General features: G+C 35.5%; 2 protein-coding genes and 1 pseudogene across 33 annotated transcripts in view; 2 read left to right on the top strand and 1 right to left on the bottom strand.

Annotated features, from left to right (window-relative positions):
• Positions 1–3765, bottom strand: part of BAZ2B (bromodomain adjacent to zinc finger domain 2B) — a 292747-nt gene extending 288982 nt beyond the window's left edge. For 18 of the 21 annotated variants that reach the window (XM_011358820.2, XM_011358863.2, XM_011358829.2 and 15 more), the window contains exons 1-2: positions 3643–3765; positions 1968–2152 (exon numbers count right to left, since the gene is read on the bottom strand). The gene's annotated coding sequence lies outside the window, so the exon portion shown is untranslated. The other 3 variants (XM_011358927.2, XM_023529864.1, XM_023529873.1) reach the window with 3 other exon arrangements.
• A 43-nt stretch (positions 3766–3808) lies between these two features.
• MARCH7 (membrane associated ring-CH-type finger 7) overlaps positions 3809–23465 on the top strand; it is a 46066-nt gene continuing 26409 nt past the window's right edge. For 3 of the 12 annotated variants that reach the window (XR_895812.2, XR_895810.2, XM_011358967.2), the window contains exons 1-3: positions 3822–3983; positions 8711–8756; positions 20713–20877. Coding sequence is in view for 7 of the 12 variants with exons in the window: in XM_011358967.2 (XP_011357269.1) it covers positions 20725–20877 (153 nt within the window). In the remaining 5 variants the exon portion in view is untranslated. Of the gene's footprint in view, positions 3984–8710; positions 8757–20712; positions 20878–23465 lie in introns of all 12 variants that reach the window. The other 9 variants (XR_895813.2, XR_895811.2, XM_011358949.2 and 6 more) reach the window with 6 other exon arrangements.
• Positions 19235–19353, top strand: LOC111739679 (annotated as a pseudogene).

The following is a 23465-nucleotide window of genomic DNA, read 5'->3' as shown; positions in this document are numbered from 1 at the left end:
TGGGAGGCTACCGTATCAAGTTATTTAACCAAACACTAATTTAGGCATTGCAATGAAGATATTTTGAAAATGTGGTTAATAATGTGTTGACTTTAAGTAAAGGAGATTACCCTTGATAGTATGATGAGTCTCATCTAATCAGCTTTGAGAACAAAAAAAAGACCCAACTTTTCTGGAGAAGAAATTCTGTCTCAAGACTACAGCATCAACTCCTATCTCAGTTTCCAGACTTCTGGCCTGTCCTACAAATTTCAAACTTGACAGTCCCCACAACTGTGCGAGCCAATTCTTTAGATAACTAGATAACATAGATTAGATGGATAGACAAGAACTTTATACCATTGATTCTGTTTCTCTGGAGAACCCTGATCAATACATACATAGGTGATACATAAACTAATGGGACTGGCTGTGTTCCAATGAAACTTTACAATAACAGGTAGTGGGGCAGATTTGGCCTCTGTACTATAGTTTTGCAACCCCTAGCATTACCAATAATAAAAGATGTTTGCAGTGTGAAAGGTGCTTCACATACACATGGATTCTAAATGCCCCATAAACTGGGAATTATTCCTGACCAGGCCAGATGTTATGGAGCAGCTACATGAGCAGGAATGATCTTCCTAGAACCAGTGAGATCTAGATCATAAGTGTAAGTATAAGAGTTTCTCAGAGAAGGTTTAATGATGGTATTCTCTTTACTTGTTTTTATGTTGTTTTATCTATTGGCTTTGGGGATTAAAAGTTATTGCCAGTAATCCAGCAAAAGCCAAACAATAGAATATCTTGAATATTCATTAAATGTGGCACCTTTCAATTACGCTTGATAAGAGGAAAATAAAAATTCACAAAATCACTACATCAAGGGTTTACATCAGAATTCTTTAAGTTAAAGATTTAAAATGAAAGAACTTTACATAGTGTATTCCTTAGAAGAGTCCTCAATCTATAGACTATTGTTAAGTAATAATACATACAATGTATTTAAAGGTACCTATAACTAAATAGTAGATCCCCAAGTTGGTTGATTGCACAAGGTTCCCATCTCCAGAAATGAATAAGACTCCCATTTGAGCAGAAATTGGCAACCTTTGTTTTTAACTCAGGGACATTTCTATAAGCACTTTCATCTCATCCCAGGTATTACTTCTTGTTTCTAAAAAGTTTAAGAAATAATCTACATTCAAAAATGATTTGAATTACAAAAAACAAATATAACTACACCTTTTCAAGATCACAGCATTTAATCAAAGTAAAGAATGTCTATAAGATGCGCTTGCATTAAAGAAGTTTCTTAGAAGATGAGGGATGATAAAAAGTGGGGAAAACAGGAACTTTGAAACTCAATATCTGAAAGAGAACTCAAGCTATCAGGTAATTGAAGAATTAAATACTTAAATATAAGAGTAAACAGCTGTTACGACCATGACCAAATGACAAGCAGAAAGGGAAAAAAATTAGTAGTAGTAAGACCCTAATTTAGGGAAAAAGCCAAGTTCAAAAATGTAAACAAATGTGAGTGGTGTGGGCAAGTGGTGAACAAAGACACAGAAATGTGTGTCGGAGTTGGCGATAAGGATAAAAAATTTAGCAAAGGAAGATCAAGTGGGGGAACTCCGTGTAGAAAAGGCAACCGCGGAGTCTAAATTGGTCAGAACAGTTCTGATTTCATATATTTTGCTTGTCAAATCATTTTGTTCTGATTTTTAGTTCAAAAAATATAGTCACAATTGAATCTATTTGTATCCACGATTCCTATAAGATTATCTTTAACATAGGAAAATCTCAATTTATTTGTTGATAATTATAATTACCTGGAAACTCACATCAAAGAAAGTGCATTAAAAAATAACCACTCCTAAAGAATAAAAACATACTTATCAGTGGTCGTTACCTATTTACTGGTATTAATATAAAACTGGAGTCTAGAAGGTCTGTTTAGGTTAGGAAATTGGTGCCACACTCACCTCTACTGATATCATCAGTGCTGGGTGGTGATGAAGCCATTATCTGCCAAAATCTGAACCATCCTTGCCAGGTTTGGGGGTTCTGTAGAGAAGTTACTGCTACCACGTCTGACTGCCATAGCTCAGGAAAATGGTGCAGTCATTCCTCTTAGTGTAGAATATACTTGAAAAGATGTTTAAGGGACCTATGTAATATTAAGCCCAAGAAATACAATATTAGTGGTGTTTTAGACATGGAATGTAATAGCTAACAATTATGGAATGCGTACTATGTTCCAGGAACTGATGCATTATCTCATTTAATCCTTTCAACAATCCTATGGAGTATAGATATCGTTATTAAACACATTTTACAGGAAATCTAGGCTTAATGAGGTTAAAAATTGCTCAAGACAACAGAACTAGTAAGAGGCAGGATTGGGATTTGAATCCATGCAGTCTGGTGCTTCAGGTGTGCATATCCATAACCACAATGCTACAGGTATACTCTAACTGACTGGGGGGAAAAATTAGTTTTCTAAAAAAGGGCAAATTAATTTCCTCAGAAGTAATGTATTTGGGGGGAAAAAGTAATGTGTTCACTTTATCCTATACCAGATGCTTAATCAACTCACATTCTAAAAAGTTAGACTGGCATTTATGTACCAACTCTAAATAATCAAATTTTAGATCTTTAACATTTATAATATTTTACAATTTAAAATAATGAAGCATAGACAGTCCCTTAGTCTCCAAGACAGAGTGATATGGGGATGATAGTAATAGTGCATTCCCTTCAGATGAAATGACAAGGAAATACATCTAAACCTCATACTTCATTTATTAGAACTATTTGAGTCCAGTAAATTGCTTACAACAATCTAATAGGTCACTTTAAAAATAAAGTGTCGTCAGTATGCTTGTAAGTTTCAACGATTTATATTTACTGGTAAAGAACTTTTATCTTTGATACCTTATTCAAAATCCACGTATCACTGAAATCAACATACTATCTAAATCCATATAAATTGTGGCTTTTCCTCTAACCTACTTCCTTTTAAGTATTAGTATTAAGTATTAGTATTCATTTACATCTTAGTTTACTACATTTAGTTTTTTGAAAGTTTCGTCTAATTTCACCAGACTACTTGCCTCACAATTTCCCTACCTCTTTCTAAATGGATGAATTTTGACTGCAAAAGCCGTTGCTACACTATCAAAGATTAGTATGAAGATTTAAAAAGACATGACTGTAAAAGTACATCACCACCAAAACTGAATCACCGATAGAAACGAATGGTCCCAATCGGCTCCAACCCTGAAAGGAGAGGACTCGCAGACACAAAATAGGGCAGGCAGGGAGTGGGAGGAGGGGAAGGTCGGGAAAGGCAGTGCTTGATTCAAATCAATGCTAAACATTCACTGCGCCACTTACTGAGCGCAAAAAAAAAAAAAAGAGAGAGAGAGAGAGAGACTGGGCGGTATTTCGAGCAGTGGGCCCTGGAGGTACCAGGACGGGACCAAGAGCCCGTAGCCGAGACTCAGGCGCCGGGGAGCGGCAAGGATGAATCGGAACCCCTCGCCAACTAGGCGAGGGCGGCCAGCCAGGGCTGGGCCTCCAGCGCCCCGCTCCTGGCGCCCGTACATTTGACGGCCCAGCCGCCAGTCCACCGGCCGGTCAGCCGCAGCCGCTTACCGGTGGCGCCTCGCTGCCTCCTCCGGGACAGCCCTTCAACGGTTGCCGCAGTCAGAGCACCACCCCGCGGTGGGGTACGTCGAGTCGGCTGTAGCTCTCGGATCCCCGCAGCGCCGCCACTCTCGCGAGAAGCCGGCGGAGTCCGCGAACTGGGGGGAGGAGGGGAAGGGAGGGGCATTAACGGTGGCAGCTGGTTCTGCGCCGGATCCGGGAGAGGGGCGGGCGCCATTGTGCTTTGCTGCGGTCTGCTCTGCCTCAGTCCTAGAACTTCGTGGAGGAAGGCGGCGGCGTGGTCGCTGCGAGCGGGACGCTCCTTGTTCAGTGCCTGCTCCAGAGCACAGGTAATAAGCCGCGGAGCTCGGGCGTCTCCTGGGGGAGGTGGTTCCAGTCAAGGCCGCAGGTGGGGGAGGGGAGGAAACAAAGTGCAGGCCCGGGGACGCAGAGGCCGCTTCCTCCTTCGCAAGATGGGGTGAAGGAGCTCGATCTGGGACCGCGCGGGTACGAAGGGATGCCGGCACAGGCCTCCTGTGCCGGTGGCCTTTCGTCTGGTGGTGGAGTTTGTGACGGGCTGAGGGGAGCAGATTGTGCGTCTTCTAGACGTGCGGCGGGTGAGGGCCAGGCCTTGAGCCTTACTTTGGGCGGCCTCTTCGACTGGGGTAAGGAGGGTCCTCCAGGGCCCTGCGGGCCGGGAGGGTCCTAAGTGAAGTATTTAGTGAGCGCGATGTCGAAGGCGGGGTAGATAAGGGCTCTGCCAACCCCACCTCGAATCGAAGGGGCTTTATCAGCCCCTTAGATGAGATGTGAAGATATGCCCATTGATCGTTCCAGTACTTGATTGAGTATCTTGATACTTTGGGGGGAGTTCTTTTTGTGTTGTGGTAAATTCTTCAAATTGAAATAGGTGGTGATATGTATTAAAAACGGACTTGTTGGCGTAAGAAGTAAAAATATGGAAGGCACCAGTAGAGTACTCCTTCATTTTGATGAAACTGCGTAGTGAAGACTTCAGAACGTGTGCAAACACATCAAAAAATACTACAATTAATACTTTTTTAATGTACAAATGTAGATAATATAATATGTGGGAAGAAATCTCTGTCTTGATAATAAATTCGTCACCACTAGTGTCTTTTGGCACTTTTAAGAGTAAATGTGCCAGATGAATTTGAATTTAGTAAGATTTTCCGATTTTATAGGATCTTTTAGGTATTTTTCTTTTTTCATTGTTTTAAATCTCCCCTTTTCTTAATTACTATCTATTTCTGTCTGGAACTCAGGTATGGTTAAATATGATATTTTTTTAATTTAAAAATCAAGCAGTATATTGTTAAGGCAGACACAGTATAACTAGGTTTTTCCATGAGATAAATTTTGTTTCAGAAATGGGTCAGTTTATCACTTAAAACTAACTCTATTATTTCGTGAAACAGCAGTGGTGTATGAGGCTTTAGAGTCAGAAGATCTGGGTTTGAGTCTTTATTTTTCTATAATTACTTAATCTCTTCTGATTTCCAGAGAAACATAGCAGTTAGTTCCTAGACTTGAAGTGGAGATTAAATTAGATGAGGTAGTGTGTAGGAGTGTACATACTGTAGACCTAAACTTGGAGAGTGAATTTTTAGTGGAAACTAACAATTGGAATTGATTCCTAAAGTCCAATTTTTTATTCAGGAATTCTGGTCCGAATAACCTTAAAGATTACTATGCTTTGTAATGTGTTCCCCACAGAGTGCTGACTGCTTCACACACAATATATATATATTTATATAAGTTCACTACTACGGATGTTTTTTAAGTAAGAACTTTTTACAACTCTATTTTCCCCTAAATATACCACAGATGTGAGCATGGTGGGTATGTAGTCTTGGGTTTATTCTAGTGTTGCATGCTGGGTCTGATGTCTTGAATGGGATTAATGATTTATAATTCCTACATTTAAGTACAAGTGATTTCTGTTTCTGCCTCATAGGCAGAAGAGCTTATGTTCCTAGATAAGGCACAAATGTGTCCCTATATAGACAATATATATGTCTTACTTGAAGGTTAGATGTGAAAAGTCATTCTTGGCACTCATGCAGCCAATTTTAAATCAGCTCTGTATCCACTTCACACAACTCTTCATCTAGTTTATGTTCAAGTTACCCACATTTTAATATTATCATTTAGGAAAATAATTGTAATAGTGCAAAATTACCAAATAATATAAAACTTTTTGAAAATTTATTTGTTGTATCCTGGCTACTAGATTAGGGCTTCACATTACAAGAATGAGCTTGACACAGCCTCCTCCCTCCACAACTCATAATTTAGTCATCAGACTAATGTAGAAACAGCTGCTGTTATATGAGTGTTAGTACGTAGTACTCTGGGAACACAAAGGAGTGTTTAATCTTGGGGGAATTTCACAGCAAATACTGCTTTAAATGAGATGTGGAGGATGACTAAGAGTTTGATAAGGAAATTGCAAAGTCATGGTATCATAGTTTTAAGAATGGACAGTTTGTTCCCCATAGCTGACACATTTGAATGGAAGGTTAGAACAGGACGTGAAGGACCTTCTGTATTGTTTTACAAAGCTAGTGCTCTGTACTGTTGGAAATTGAGAGCTGTTAACATTCCTAAACCAAATAAAAATGATTTTTTTTATATTCTTTGCTGATACATACTTTTGTAACTACAGATAATTAAGTGCCAATACATACTTCTGTAACTATAGATAATTAAGTACCACTGCCAATAATAAACATTGGGAAATGCACAGGCTTGCACCAAACCTCATTTTTAAACAGCAAATTACATTTAAAAACTAATGAATCTTTTAACTGTTAAATAACAGCTGATCACATTAGGAAGATTATGATTTAAAATGAGTTAAGATTTTGAATCCCTACTAAGATACACTTGAATTCACTAAAGCAGAATTGTTACCCTGAAAATAATTATATTCTCAAAAATCATTATTTTACAAAAATTCTATCTTTAATACAGTTGCTAATCATAAGACAAACCCAAAAGTGAGGGAATAAAATTATAATTTGAAAGTTGGCTGGGGTTTGATTTTCACTGACCTTAATTTTTAACGTTTCTTCTCTGGACTGAACTCATTATCAAAGCTGGTTTTTCTTGCTCTCAAATCATTTCCATGTAACTCTACCGGTTAGACTAGAAAAATTGAACACCTGGTTTTAAAATCAACTACTGCTCTACACCCACTTTTGTCAACAGCTTTAAAAGAGGGCAAATTTTGAATCTTAAAAGCTAGTTCTGACCTTTCCGTTGTGATCATTGTGCTTCGGTGTAATTCATTTCTCACTTTCCAGAAAAAAACCCTAAAGTGGTATCTACTTATTGAATGAAGATCGAAACTTGAGACTTATGGATTGAATACACTTCAGAAGAGAACAGATTATCTTATAAAGTACTGTGGTGTAGACTTAATATAATAGTTATATTTTCTCATGGAGATGTTAAACTTTTTTCTAGTTGTTTTAAGATTTGGCTATATATTTGTGTCTTAAATATTTGTTAGCTAAAAATCAAATGGCATTCTTTTTTAAGACACAGAAAGTTCAGTGTTTTCAAGTGCTTGCCTCGTGTGACCACCCTTAGCTTCCATGTCTACTAGGATCAGTAAATAAAACACTAGGATTTCTGAGAAAAAAATTTTCACCAGAAGCAGGTTTTTTAAAACAAAAGGGTATGCCAAGTAGAGATAATGGAATTGTAACTATGTTTGTATTCCTGGAAGACAATTGACCATTGGCATTGGTATTGCTTTATTGCTGCATAGCAGGCCTCTTCAAAATCTAGTGGATTAAGACTACTGTTTACTATTTTTCTGTAATTCTGTAGAACTGTCCTGCTGGACAGTTCTGCTGGTTTTGCTTGGGTTCACTTATGTACTAGCATTCTGGTGGAGGATTTCTCGGGCTGGAAGGTTCAAGATGGCATCTCTCCTATATCTGGCAATTAGTGTTGGTTAACGTCTAGCCTCTGCTCTGTATGGTCTTTTCCATCATGGGTTTCTCAAAGCAGCAATGCGAGAGAAGGAAAATGGAAGTTATAAGACTTCTTACAGCCTGTCAAATCCTATAATGTCACTTACACTGCATTCTTTTAGTCAAAGAAAGTCTCACAAGGCTAGCCCACATTCACAGGGTGGGGAAATAAGATTTCACCTCTGCTTGGGTAGACAAGAACATCACAGTGCAAAGGAGTGTACATACTCAGATGGGAGGGATTTGTAAACATATTTTATAATTTACCACGAGTTGCTTAGAACATTTTAAGAACACACATTCTTAATGATGATCAGATTTATTTTAAAATAGAGGATGGTAAAATGAACAAGAAGTTATAGGTTAATTGTTGAAGACACTTGATTGGTCCTTGGAGGTTCATTATTGTTTCTACTTTTGTGTATGTTTGAAATTTTTCATAGTAAAATATTTTAAGGCGTACTCAGATCATCTGCTAAACTGTATTTTGTGAAGTGATTTTAACCCTAGCTTCCACTTAGTATTTACTAGAATAGTACTTTATTGTTTAAAATTTGCTACTTACTTCGTGGTACATAGATGCTAAGAAGTGGAAACCAGCAGTAGTGCAATTAGGGAATTATTCTTGGGAGTTCTTTACAGATTTTATTGTACTATGAGTTCATTTTCAAATAACCGTTTTCCTTATTTATCGAAGTAATACCAAGTACATTAAAGAAATTTTGCAAAACAAGAATAAAGAAGAAAACAAAACCCACTCATATATAGTAAAATGTTAATGGCTATTTTTTCCCCAAATATTTATGCATGTAGTTATATAAGGTATATAAGTTTCTTTACTCTGTGGTCATTATCATCCTTTACATAAATGTTAATGACTTTAAAGTCTTTTTTATAGTGTTTTAAAGACAAATTTCAAATAATGAAAAGCCACTAGAATGCCCACTAAGCTGTTTGTATACTGACAGTATTGCTTAATAATAGCTAGTATTTGCTTAATACATACTGTGTGCCAGCAAAGTTCACAGTATACCTGTAAAGTTGGTAATATTATTATTCCTATTTTATAGGTGAAGAAATTCAGCGTTAGAGTGAGGAAGCCTAGAGTCACACCAAGTAAAAGACACTTGAAATCTTGCCACTCTTAAATATGCTTCTACTAAAAGGAATTGGCGAATGTGCTAAAAATCAGGCAATGCTTGATTTATCTGGCCTAGCCTCTGTTTCCTATTTTCGAAAAATTACTTTTAGAAATGAATACATTTAAAATTAAAGGAAAAGTCTCAGGTATGGGCCATACTATTTGTTAATATGGATAGGGCTGGAGCCTTTCTGTTAGTCTGGTTATTTGATTTATGACTTCTGTGGCTTGACAGATCCTGAACACAAGACTGTTATTCTAGTAATAAGACACAGTGATCTATATAAAGTGATGGAAGAAGATATATGCTCTTTGAGAGACCACTTTATAAATAGAATCGACAAAACTTTTGAATATTACAGTATTTCTCTGATCTTAGGAATTAATAGCTTTCCAAATTTAGTAAATCAGTAAATCCAAGCCCTACTTCGCGCAACTCGGAGTAGTACTCAGAGAAAGCTTTACTCTTAAGTAGGGTAATAAGCAGACATCCTTTGTTCAAGTGTTTTCCTATATATTACCTGAAGTTTTTCGGTTCACTTTTTCATGGTGCTCCAAATTTTAGTTATAATCAGTGGAGGGGGACACTAAGGCTGACCAGATAGAAGTTACAGTACAAACAGAAGGCAGGGAGAGATCATGCATGTATATGGGAAAAAGTAAATAGATCAGTGTAAGTAATTTAAAATATATTCTCACCTCAGACAGCTTTCTTGTGCTTTCGAAACTCTTTCCAACCTGCTTCTAGACCTCTTCTGGGCACTTCATCCTACTCATTCTTGAAAACGAACTCATCTTGGTTTGTTTCCTTGTCCTCTACTCCCAACTCCATGCAGAGAGAGAGAGAGAGAGAGTGTGTGTGCGAGCGCGCGCATTCAGTATTCTGACTAATTCCTCCCGCCCTACCACTCTTTTCTAATTGAGTTGTATTGAATCTGCTTTCTATCCATTTACTTTGGACCTTCACTGTCTCTTCTTAATAACTTGTTCTTTTTTTTCCTCTCCATGCTTTACCCATTTATTAATCCCTCACAGTATCTTGCACTGGCCCCCTTTCCCCTTCCAGTCTCTTTCCTTGTCCCATTAAAACTGTACTTATAACCCAGGCTTTACATCAAACAGATTGTAGTCCTTAAATAATAAGTCATTCTTAATAGATGATTACTGATGTCTGGCTCAATAGAACTTGTTCTTAATACTGATTTACTTCAGCTTTTTGTTTGTTTTTAACTTGCTTTTTCAGAATCTTTAGTAGTTCCTAAGCCTGTGTCCTATATCAGTAATTTGCTCACCATAGTTCCACAGAAGTAGTAAATAATAGGTTCAGTGTTGTAAGAAATGTAAGAACCCATATATTAATCTTTTATCATTAAGGCTAGGCAAAAGTAGGTAAAGTTTTTGTTAGACTACTAGTTGTTTCATTTTTGAGAGCGCTAATTGACAGGAATGTAATTTTTGGGATCTTTAAGGAGAAAAATAATATACAAATTACTGTGGTGAAAAGCTTGAAAACTTGCCTTATTAAAGTACAAACTCCTAAGCAGAGGACACAGGATTGCCTTTACGGTTTGAATATAGTCTACTTTATGTATTTATTTCCTTCAGAATGCTTTCTTTTCCTCCCTCCCCTTCAGTTTACACTTAGATTTGTTAACACCTTTAATATCTTTATGACTTCTTTCTCTTTTTCTGTTTTCATTCTTCAAAGGTCAACTCAAATGTTACCTCCTCTGAAGCCTTTTTTATCTGGAACTTTTGCCTCCCGGAACTTTTGCCTCCCCTTTCAGTACTCCCATAACATTTACAGGTTTGTTTTTGTTTTTCTTTTAGGTATAATGATTTTCAGCAGTCTGGTATGAGTAATCTAGCAATTAGTATAATTGCTAATTATTCTAGTTGGTATTTGTTGGGCTTATTGACCTTGATCCTTCACCAGTTTTGGAAAATTTTCAGCCAATATCTCCAATTTTTTTTCTCTATCCTAGTTCTTTCCTTCTATAACTCCAATTAAATGTACAAAAGACTTTCTTACTCTTTTTAGTGCCTCTTAAACCCTTGCCCATATTTATCATAATCTGTTTTTTCATTCTTCTTTCTGGATAATTTGCTTCTAGCCTATTTCCCAGTTCCCTAGTTTCCAGTTTTGCCTAGTTTTCTGTTAAATTCATGAGGTCCCCACTTTGCTAAGGTTGGGACTGTCTCTTCTGCTTTGTTGACTCTTATCTCTTGGCAATGGATTGATTTTTTTTTCTTGTATTTTTGTGTGTTATAATGTTTGATTGAATGCCAAACATTGTAAATAAAAGAACGGTAGAAATTGTTGAATATTTATGCCTGGACGTGGACTTACTCTACTTCTGTCAGATTGTTAGTGCGGTGGGTTGAGTTGGTTTAGTCTGTAGTTGAACTGGGCTTGAGCTTTATTATTCGCTTTATTTACCTTCCAAGTGCTCCAGTAGTGGGCTGCTGCTGCATGGTCCTTATTGTGAGGCCTGGAGTGTCTGGGGATTTTTTCCAGTATTCTTCCTGCAGCAGCAGACTGCTGGAACAAATAACAGTAACTCCCCCGGTTACAATAGACTGCTGTTGCTTCTTACTTGGAGCAAAGCTCACAGTAAATCGGGTATTCTTAGTTCTGTGCATCCTTCTCCTTTCTTAGGCAGGCTCTTTGTGCATGAATCTCAGAGGTGGGGCTGTCCCAAGATTTCTGCTCTTCTCCTTGCTTCCTAGAGTTCAGAGTGCAGGCAGACCCCTGTCACCACCTTTGTCCCTTCTAGCTGATCTTTGCTTAGTATTGCTGGAATATCTTGGGCAGGCAGGTTTCATAGCCCTTCTCTAGTAGCCACAAGACATCTGCCTTGTATCAGTGCAGTCTTTACAGAAAATGGATTTCCTATCCCTTTTCTAGTAACAGCTGATTCCACCTTGTACTTATACAGCGTCTGGAGCATGGGTGAGCTTCTTGAGGGTGAGCTTCTCTTAAACATAGGCAGGCCCTATGTGGTCGTACTATAGAAAAAGTAAGACTTTCGGATCTCTTGTTTGTCCTTGTTCTTTTTTATTATGAGCACTCAGTGGGTTCCTGTGGAAAGACACCTTATGTTAGGGCTCCCAAAATTTCCACATTGTCACGGTAGCAAATACGTGGTCTTTAGAAATTTAAGAATTCAGTAACATTTGGCTGTTTCTTCTTATTAGCTTTTGTGGTGGCCACCTTTGTCCCATCTCCTTTTTGGAGAGGCTTGCCATTTTTTATAGTTCAGTTCATCTGGTTGCCTTGCAACCTCAGTTCTAGTGGATGCAAGAAAAGTGATTTACTTAGATTATCTGGCTTACTCTTTTATGTTAGAGTACGTGTGATGTTCTCTTGTGGCTCTGTATACTAAGCAGAGGTGGAACACTTCTCAGTTTTGTTTGATTTATTTTCCTTGAAAATATTCAAGTAAAGTTGGGAGAATAGTAAAATTAATGTCCATATACCTCACCTACATTCAGTAGTTAATATTTTGCTGTATTTGCTTTATATAGATTATATGTAACCTTATAAATAGTACTTATTTTCTAAAATATCTATTATTTTAGAACCATTTAATACTAAGTTGCAGATACGACACTTTACTACAATTCAGTCTATTCAAAAATTTTTTTGAAACGGGATCCAATCAACATTCATGCATTGCATTTGATTTTGTTTCTTTAGTCTCAAACTAAAACAGTACAGTATTGTCTTATTTTTTTCTTTTTGACATTGATTATTTGAAGAGTCCATGCCAGTTATCTTACAACATGTCCTCCATTTTAGATGTGACTCATCCTCATGGTGTCCTTTACGTTTAACTATGTTTATTGTATTTTTCAGTTCTAAAATTTGTTTAGTCCATTTTTTCAAATGCTCTGCTTTTTGCAGTGTCCTCTTCCCTGAACATATTTTTAAGCTTTCTCTTTATTTAAACGTTGTAAATAAAGTAGTTTTATATAATCTACCTCAAGTACTTGGCTTGACATTTTGCTAATCTATTATTTCTCTTGTGTATTGCGTCTCAAGGACCTTGTTTATGATGCCTTATTTCATTGTGTGCTTAGTTATCCTCTGCTCATTATACTTGAAAGATTGTAGAAATAATCTGAAGCCTAGCATGAAGGTATATTCTTCCAGGAAGATTTGTATTTGCTTCTGTCAGGTTCTTGCTGGTTTACTAGATTGGGATTACCTTAAAACAAATCAAAGGTTTGAACTTGTATTTGCCATCCAGGACTTAACAATCTTAGCTGCAAATTTGCCCAAGAACTATTTTACTCTGGTTTAACTCTTATCCTGTAGTCCGGACTTTGGAGTCCAGCCAGTTGTGATGAAGTGAACCATTAGATTTTTAACCATGTGCGTGTCCTGGGCTTTGATCTTCTTCCATGAGATTTGCAAAATGAAAATTTGAATTTTCTGGAATTTACATATTCCTTAGGGCAGAAGTGGCTTTTGGACATTCATAACTTTTGGATTCTTATTTTCTCTTCATTATTTATATAGCAACTCCTTATTACCTCATCAACCTTTCATTGCTTTTAAGAGAATGTTCTTTACATTTTATCTAACATTTTTCATTGGAGGGGAGGGGATTGGTTTGAATAATCTGCCATTATCAGGAACTGAAGATTTTTCCCGTAGCATTTTGTATATATCTCTATTATATTGTATCATATTTATATATGTATTTATTTAATTCCATTAACTTCACTTACCCCTGAAATATGAGTTCAGGAGATAGACTTTATTTTACTTTCCTAGAGTTTAGCATCTGTTATATGGAAGTATTCAATAATTAACTCTTAAAAATTGATCTGTGGCTAGATGGTAGTTGGAAATTAAGTGGAAAAAGTGGGTTAGAGTTCTGGATGCTGGGCCAAAGAATTTAGACTTCTTTTTGAAAGTAGTAGAAAATAATTGAAAGTTTGATTGGGAAATGGTGCCATTATTCATAGAGTAATATACAAGAGAAGAAAATGCGTACGTTAATAATGAATTCCCTTTAGACAAAGCCTACCATGGTATTATCAGAGATAAAACATCATTGGTTTACCCAGAGTGGGCCTGATATCCAAGTAAACTCTTATTGGAAAACATTGTAACATTCAATTTAAATTTGTGTATTCTATTAGAAGTTATGAGATAGTTTTTCAGTTGTGTATAACATAAGGTCTTGGTAACTTGAAGATAATATCAGAAACATGAAAATGATGAATGCTGTATGCAAATAGAGTGGCAAGACGTGGAAACAGGCATGACTGATTAGGTAAACTAGCAGTTATATATCAACTTTTTCCAAGAAACTCTATATTTGAAGTTGAAAACTTCAATAAAGTAAAAATCTCAAATATTGATCACGATTTTTGTGGCTCTGTTGTTCATTACCTTCTTTCTGCATTTGAAGCAAGTTCTTGAGAATGGAAAATGTGGCCTCTTGCAGCTCCCAGTGCCTCAGCTTAGTCATAGATTGTTGATAAGGAACTTGAGCCTATAATTCCAGTTGGACTCATGGTGCCTACGACTTCAGTGAGTCTCAGAGTACAAATTGTGTTACGGAAGTTTCATGGCAGTGATGAGTGCTGTATGCAAATAGAGTGGCAAGACATGGTAGATAGGCACATAACTTACGCTCAAGCTCTACTGTCCTATCTGACTTCACCTGGAAAATACAAGATGAAAGATGAAATTAAAAATTTCAAGATGTCTACTGTGTGTCATTGGTGTTAGTTGTATGAAGCCACTATCTATGTATTGTGTATTTCCAAAATATATCAATGTTACTGTTGACAAATAGTTGAAGTAAAGTGATAACTTATTAAATATATCTGTCTGACTTTTCTTCACCCTTCTGTTCCAATGATAGAGTGCAACTGTAAGCTCTAGATTGTTCTGGAAAAGATACAGGCTTTTTTGGTACAAGGTTGCCCTTTATGAAGAGACAAACACTAGTGAAAAACAAACAGTCCCTTCATAGGGGCTGGTGGGAGGGGCATTCTCGCCATTGTGTCCTCCATGCTCAAAACTTTCACCTCCAAAACCATCATCAGTGTGCTCTTAAGTCTTGTCAGAGTGTCACAGGGCCAGCCGGCCTCTTGAAAAAACTCACTTTTTTTCCTCATGTTTACAACTTTATGCAGTGTATTGGGTTCAGGTCAATGAGGTTTTTGTGTTTTATTTACAAACCTATTACGGGAAATATTTCCAGAAATACATTGTTCCATTAAAGAGACTGGAGCCAAGCTGCCCAAATCTTGTTTGGGAAGCAAAAGCTTCTAGTAAACTGGTGTCCCCCATGTTGCTTTAGTTGGCCTTTCTCTTTAGATCCCAACCTGTCAGAGTCACAGCTGTGGGGATCTATTGTTCACAGAGCTCTCCTACCCCCTCTGCCCCAGGAGGCAGGAGGCTGAGTGCCACCAGGATGTTTATATTGTCCTTTCTGTCAGGACACACTTGGGACATTTTTCTCAAGTCGCACAAATTATTTCAATTAACATAATTTCTGACAGCAAGAGACTCTTCGAGGAAACAGCTGGTAGTATCACAAAAATCTTTTTTAGGGCAACAGATAAATCATGTAGTTGTATTTTTTCAAGTTTGTGAATGAATTGTACAACAGTGTAAAAATAAAGTTTATCCTAATTTAAAAAAAAATTTTTTTTCAGGATGTCAGTGGCAGAGCTTTTAATCAAGCTTAGGGCCCTGAGCGTCTACATAGGTCACACAATGAAGCCAGCCCTGGTGTGGGAAGTTTTTATCTTACCACCAAACACAGCTTGACTGTCCAACTGTGGAATCAAATCTAAAGAAATTTAGGAAACAATTAATATAGAGTGACAAAAAAACTAAGATACCATTGTACAAATGAACTTTTTGTTGTATTCTAAGTCTTGATTAAAAGTAATAAGCTTCAAGTACCTTTTTCCTTCTGGTGTATTATTTTTGCTTAAACCTTTTTTAAAATAGCATTTAGAACGAAATTATGTGGTTATTTGTGTACTTTGTTCTATACTAGACTATAGCTTCTTCGTAATAACTATCCCAGTATAGTCAATGTTGTCCCCTTACCTCATCTTCTTGTTTAGTAATAATTAATGTGCCTGGCACATACTGAGTATCTAAAAAACTATTTGTTAAATGAGTGAGTAAACTTAAAAAGATGTCTCATAGTACCTTGTAAGTGGTCTGGTAGACATTTTTCAAGGACTGCACATTTTAATTATTTTGCAATCTTTTTGTGCTTTTGACCTACAACTTATGCAACCAAATTATATAAGTTCTTTGGTAACACCTACATTGTCAGAATTCAATCAATTTATGTAGAGGAGTTGCCAAAAATAGTTTCATACAGTATAAATTATCTCTCTCAGAGGACTCTACCTCTTTGCCTTCTCTCAGGAGGTTTGTTTTGAGCAGATTTCTTACTAGGTTAGTTTCATTCTACAAGTAAGTCTGCAAGTAAGAATTGGGTATAAGTAAACTTATAAACTACTAGAGGTATGATTAAGAAGAAGCATTATTGTTTTTGAAAAACTGACTATAGGCCTGTATGTCCTAAAAAGCATTTTGTCTTCCTGTTTAAAATTCTCAGATCACAAATAGTCACTTGTTTAGTATTTTCATAGTCTTGATAAAATAACAAATCTGCTTCTTGTTAAATCATTTATGGGCTTTTGCATGTCAGTGTTTTAATCATTAATATACTTTCTAATGTATATTTTATTTAAAAGTCCAATTAATAATACACCTCTTAAATAAAAACTTTTGTATGGACATATGTATGTAGCTTATAAAAAACTTAAGTGATCGTATGCTTAATCATTCAAACCAGGCCACTTTTAAGAGACAACTCAAGCACTATTAATAATTATTCTGGGGTAATGAGCACAAATTAGGACTTTTCTGGCCATAAACTAGGACTGTTCTAGGCAAACCAGGAAATATGGTCATCCTACTTAAAAAGAAAACAGCAATCCTTTGCCCCACCCTTTATTCTCGTTCCGAGTCCCACTTTCTAAAGGCAGCAACCCTCAACTTTTCAGCTTTTCTAGGATTTACCTTTATATTTTTAAATAATGTGTTTATGCTATTATTTCATTTTTCAATATTATGTGTTTTCTTTATTCACCGTTGTCCTTACTTCCCCTACCCAGCTCCATCCCAAAGCATGTTTGTAGCAGTGTCAGTAGACTGTTTCTATTAAAGCTATATGAATATTAAAGAGTTCACCCAAACAGCAATGTCTTTTCTTGAACAATAGCTCTATTTTCCCATTAGAAAATTTATTAAATTGCCATTTGTTTTGTGTGCTCAGCATTTTCTTTGCCAAATATATCATCATCTTTGCCACATGCCAGTATAGTTAACATTTGATGCTGTTTTTTTCTTAGAGCTTTGCTTCCATTATCTGTGATCCTGCTCCAGTCTTGATAAGTTAATTCCCTATGCTTTCTGCATACCTTTGAAACTGCTTCCTGGGTTTTGTGTCTGGTTCTTAGTTCCTTATCTCCCATTTCCCTAGGATGTGACATGCTCTTTATTTAGCTTCTCCTGGTTGTTTTGTTTTTTGATTGATTGTTTTTAAAGATCTTGCACGTCTGAAAATATGTCCTATTCTCCATCTCACTTTTAGTTGTCAGATTGGAATTTAAGCTAAACATTTTTCTCAGTACTACAGTTATTGCTTCATTGTCTTAAAAGTTTTTAAAGTTGTAATTAAACCATTCGATTACTTTTTTTGTTGTACGTGACCTGCTTTTTTACTCTTGTAACCTTAGAGGATCTTTCCTTTATATCAGGTGTTCTGAAATTTCAAGGTGATAAATTGTTCTTAGTGTTGGTCTTTTTTCTTTGATTTGCTGCTGTGTTCTTCTGACTCCTTTCATTGTGCAAGTTTGTATCCTTTAATTCTAGAAAGGTTCTTTTATTTCTTTGGTAATTTTTTCTTCATTTTTTTCTCTCTATAACCATATATAGTCAAATGATAACTCCCCTGGACAAGTCTCCTATTTTCAAGTTACATTTTCCACTTTGGGAAGTTTACTCAATTTACTCCTAATCCTTATGTTGAATTTATTTCAATGTATCTCATTTTTTTTTTAAAGTGTGTCACATTTTGAATTTCCGCAAGCTCTTTATTATACTCTGGTTGCTTAAGCATCCTTTTAATAGTTTATGAATGAATATCATCACTTTGAAGATAGAAATTAGCTTCTTTCCCCAGATTTCTCTAAGTTCCTTTTTGGTTATTTACTTTGGTATTTTATATTGGGGGCTTTCCTTGGATACCTAGTGATGCTTGATGTTTGTCTATTAGAGCAGGGATCTCCAACCCCTGAGCTGCAGACTGGTACTGGTCCATGCACAGGAGGTGAGCGGCAGGCGAGCAAGCGGAAACTTCATCTGTATTTGCAGCCACTCTCCAGTGCTAGTTAGCATCAATGCCTCAGCTCCACCTCAGATCATCGAGCATTAGATTCTCATAAGTGCACCAGTCTCTGTTGCCAAAAAGGTTGGGAAGCACTAAAACTAATTAGAAAGTCTTGGTGACTCGTGGACTTTGCTCTGGGGTAGGATGATCAAGTGGCAAGCTAGCTATGCAGTTTGGAACATTCCAATTTCATATCCAGAAATCCTATCCTCTGGTTTTTTCTTTGGTAATATAGGAGTAAAATCCTTTGGTTTTCTGACAGCATTGTAGAAACAAAACCAGGAAAGAGTCTTTGGGTCTCAACACTGGTTATATAGATTTTCTTTTATATTCCTTATACTTAATTCCCACAGAGATAATTATATTTTTAGGGGCAAAAAAAAAAAAATTGCTTGTGAGATCTTTATTCTTCAGAGACTAAATATCCTATTTTTGGAAGAATGGATCTAGGGGGAAAGCTTGGGATTTTACCATTCCAGCCATAAATTCTAATTCAGCAACTTACTTTTCAGCCCTTTTTATGTTACTTTGTTCCTCAAGGTCTTGATTCTTTCCAGGGTGCTAAGGTGAAATGCTATGCTTCTAGTTCCACCTCCTTCTAAGTAACTAAGGTGTAGTTTCATTCTTTCTGCTGAATTAGTCTTCTGTTTTGGATTTTTTTCTAAACATACATTGAAATTTCTTGCCTTTTATGGTCCTCCTTCCTACTCTTTTCATGGTTAAAGCGTTTGGATTAATTTAGTAATATTTAATATTATCATATTCCATAATGTAACTTTTACTCTGGTTTCTCATTAGCTAGATATTCTTGGTTGAATAATTTTAACTGATATTGAGCATGTGTTTTATCTTTTTGTTTGTTGTATGTCTCCTACTGCAATATAGACCATATTTTTTTTTTCTCTCCATCTTTTCTGTCATTACTGATACCATGTTTTTAAGACAAGTATTGAAAAAGTAAATTCTTTTGTAGTAACTTTTGAGGTAGAGATACGTGGTTGATCGTCTACCACCATGCCACCCTGAACAAGCCCGATTCCCTCTGATCTCAGCAGCTAAGCAGGGTCAGGCTTAGTTAGTACTTGGATGGGAGACCACCTAGGAAGACCAGGTGCTGTAGGCGTAAAAAATTTAAAAAAAAATAAGGGATTGTAAGCTGACAAGGTCCTTGCAATCTGTGAGGACAACCAAGGGTTGCCTTGCCTAAAAAAAAAATGTGGTTGATCTAAGACTTAGTTGATAAATTAACAGGGTTTCATGCTACAAATGTGGTTGATCTAAGACTTAGTTGATAAATTAACAGGGTTTCATGCTAAAAACAGTATTTTTAACTTAAGTGTTTAAATTTGAATGTTTTAATAAAGCAAATGTATACCTTATCCAGGCTGTACATCACATAATTGAAGTGCATCTGTTTATACATTCTTTAATTTCCATCCACTTCCAGAACAGTAAGGGAATAATTTTTCACTTTGAAAGTGAGTAACCCAGAGAAGTTGAAAAGATTATTGTGATTTCTTTTTATTTGCTACTTTATTTTGTGCTTCTTTCTAATCTCAAGACTCGTGACATCTCATTTATCCAGAGGCCTCATTGTAAAGCCTTTCCCTAAGAAACAAAAATTTGGTTTTTTTGTGTGTGTTTTTTTGTTTTGTTTTTTTAATTTATAAAAGTGTTATCTTTATAGCAACACCATTCATAATAGCCTAGCCTAAAACTGGAAATAATCCAGTGTCCATCCACAGTAGTATGGGCAAATAAATTGTGTGTATAGATACAATGGAATAGTATATAAACCATAACTTCATGCAATAACTCAAATGAATCTCAAGTATAATATTGAGCATCTGAAGCCAGGCAGACGTAAAAGAATACATTTTGTATGATTCTATTTACATATAGTTAAAAATCAGGTATAGCTATGGTGACTTTTCATGTGGGTTGAGGAATGTTTAGTGAAGAAAACTTAGAAATTATTCTTTCTTTTGAGAAGGGGGGAGATAGACAAGAAAACAAATGACTGCATAAGGTAGCATGATGTCTTACTAAAAACATGTACAGAGTGGAAGGACACCAAAAAATGCTTATTTTAAAACCGTGTAGTATGATCTAACTAATGTTCGTGGTATGAATATTGAATACTAATAATAGATAAGAATAGTAAGGTAATCATTGGCAGATTTGTGTAGGATTTTATAGAAAGACAATTGAATAAAGAAAAGAGCCCAGGCTTTGGAAACGAACCTCAGTTCCTTATCACACTTTTATTATGTGTGTGCTTCATGGTATGGACAGTGGGGAACCTTTGATAGACTTTAGATCTCTGCCTTCTAGAAGAGGGATGTGATGATAATCTCATAATTTAACATTGCCAGATATAGGTAACTTGAATGGTTAATTCTTGATTTGAACTGCTTAGGACTAAGAATATAACGTTTTCATGTTTTCCCTAAGGCAATTAATCAAAATTTGCATTTCACAGGAAAATTTAAGAATGGAGTCTAAACCTTCAAGGATTCCAGGAAGAATTTCTGTTCAGCCCTCTAGCTCTTTAAGTGCTAGGATGATGTCTGGAAGCAGAGGAAGTAGTTTAAATGACACCTATCATTCGAGAGACTCTTCATTTAGACTGGATTCTGAATATCAGGTAACATCTTAATTTGGAATATATGTACACAGTCTTTTTTTTTTTTTCTCAGAATCCTGGGGGCTATATATATTTTTTTTGGATTTTAGTATATGTGCTGCCAAAGCGAGTGCATATTTTTTTGGATTTTAGTTAAGTAGTAGAGCATGTTTGTAACACCTTCAGCTGAATCCGAGGCATCCTGTAACCAAAACACATTACTGTGTCTGCAGCAAAATGAATAACTGGTCATACCAAGTTGCAAAAATGTAATGTTTTTAAGACTTTGTGGACTTCAGAATTATGAATAAGGGATTAAATAAAATCATACTTTCCAAAGACTTGGAAACCTTTTTACTTCAAAACATAAGTATCAATTTAAGTGTAAATTTAACTAAGTCAATGTGGATGACTTTTGAGCAGACCAAAAATTGCATCCTTATTCTTTAACATTACATTCACTCATTTAACTTTTCTTTGCAACGGTGGAATAAAGATTAAGTTGTTTGTTTTGACAATATGATTTCTAAATATTTTGCTTTTTAGTGGTTAAGTGATTATTAGATTAATAGGCTGCCTTGTGAGGGTACATTGCTAACAATCTTTTTAGATGAATTTTGGGATTTTATTTTGGTTAGTAATGACTTTACACTGATTCATAATCTACATAAAGCTACACAAGCTACTCTTATGTAATTAATTTTCCTTACGGCTGATAGCACTTTGGTTTTCGAAAGGCTTATTACAGTTATAATGCAATACTTGTAGTGTAAATCAGTATAAATCTCAGAAGGCATGATCTGTAGGTTTAATGCAATTTATTGTGCTTGTCTTTCAAATTTAAGTTTCTTGCAATATTAGCTGAAAAACGAAAATCACATGTGATTTGCAAAAGTTTGATGTTTATGTAACTGAATCTTAGAATCCTTTAGTGAAATTTTCTGTTTGTCTTAAGTATTTATATATTAATATTTCGTGTGATGTAGTGTATGACAAAGCCATTTAAATTATTTCTGCAGTAATAAGCATTTTATAAAATATTCAGAGAAAGACTGAAGTAAAAACTAATTTCTCTAAAGTGCCCATGAGACTTTATATAAACTGTTTATTTGCTCTCATTTTAAATATTAATAGATAATGTGTTTTTTTATTTTGTTGCTAGATAAGAGTATCCTTGCCAGAAGTACAGAATCATATATTTTGCATTCTGTAAAAATGATTGTGACTTATTAAATAGAGCACAGAATTGATTTTTCTTATATTGTCTTTAAAAAATTATATCCGCCTATGGTTGTCTAATTTTTCATATAGCTTATTAGTGAGGGACACAAGACTCTGAAAGCAGGCTATACTGACTAGATTGGAGTCCTCTTCCACTCATTGCTAGTTATGTGAACCTGAGCACGTTACTTTGTATCTTTTTTTCTTATTTTCCATTTTATTTAGTCAATTGGGTTGTTAAAGTTAAATGAATTAGTACATTGAATGCTTGCCATACAATAAACACTACATAAATGTTAGGTGCTGTATATATTTTTACTATAGTAATTATAATATTTTAGGTGCTGAAAGTCAAATATATTTAGAAAATTTACTAACATTCACTTTAAAATATAACTATTTTCAGACCATTCTTTCCAGCTTGTTCTTAAAGTCATAGATTATTCTTATTTTTCATTGTAGAAGTTTAATGCAAGGATAAAAAAAAAACAAGTCTTTTATAGGTTCTTAATAAGTAATTCATTTTGCAAATTTGGGGGTTTTCCTTAATGTTTTTCAGTCGCTTTAAAGGGCTTCTAAAGGGCTTCCAATCTTTTTAATGGATTATAGGAATATTTCCCACCTTAAATCAACTATTCATAGCCTGCTTCACTTTTTAGTTTTAATTTAAAAACAAACTTCTGTGTTCTTGAGCCACATATTTCTCTTTCCTCTTGTGTAAAATGGTGATAATAGTAGCTTCCTCATATAGTTAAGATTAAGTGAAAGAAATAATACATGTAAAGCACTTAGAACAAGAGTGCCTGGAAGAGTTCAAATGTTACCAGTTATAATCATGATTTTTCTTACTGCTATCTCTATGGTCAGTTCCTGGCTTTACATTGGTTTAAGTAGATAATTAGTATCTTTCAGGTATAGTAAAATATGTTATCGGAATGCTTCAATTACATATTGCATATTTAGAAAATAAGTGGTTTCCCTCAGTCACGTAGTTAGTATATAATGTATCTGAGCTTAAGACTACTGGGTAGGTTTGTTTCTTTGGGAAATGTAGGTTCTAAGTTCCGAATAATTGATTTTCTAAATATCTTTTGATTCTTGGCTTTTTATAAACTGGGCTGCGGTTGTTAATCTTGCTGATATTTGTTATTCCATCTTTAAATTTTTGTTGCACTCTGAATGGTTGAAAATTATAGTCATCTTTTGGTTACAGTAGGTAGAACTTTAGGCATTTTTAAAATAAAATTTAATTCCCATAATTCATATTGTTAAAAGTAAAATGGAGTAATCTATAAATATGTAGTTGTTACTTTTATATATTTTCTCTAACTTAATTTAAGCCACTAATCTCATTGCACTTTCTCTTTTGCTTTGTTGAGAGTGGTTAA

Source organism: Pteropus vampyrus, unplaced genomic scaffold (assembly GCF_000151845.1).
Source record: "Pteropus vampyrus isolate Shadow unplaced genomic scaffold, Pvam_2.0 Scaffold2, whole genome shotgun sequence".
Lineage (NCBI taxonomy): Eukaryota > Metazoa > Chordata > Mammalia > Chiroptera > Pteropodidae > Pteropus > Pteropus vampyrus.
The sequence above is the reverse complement of the archived record's forward strand: the minus strand, read 5'-3'. Positions and strand labels throughout refer to the sequence as shown.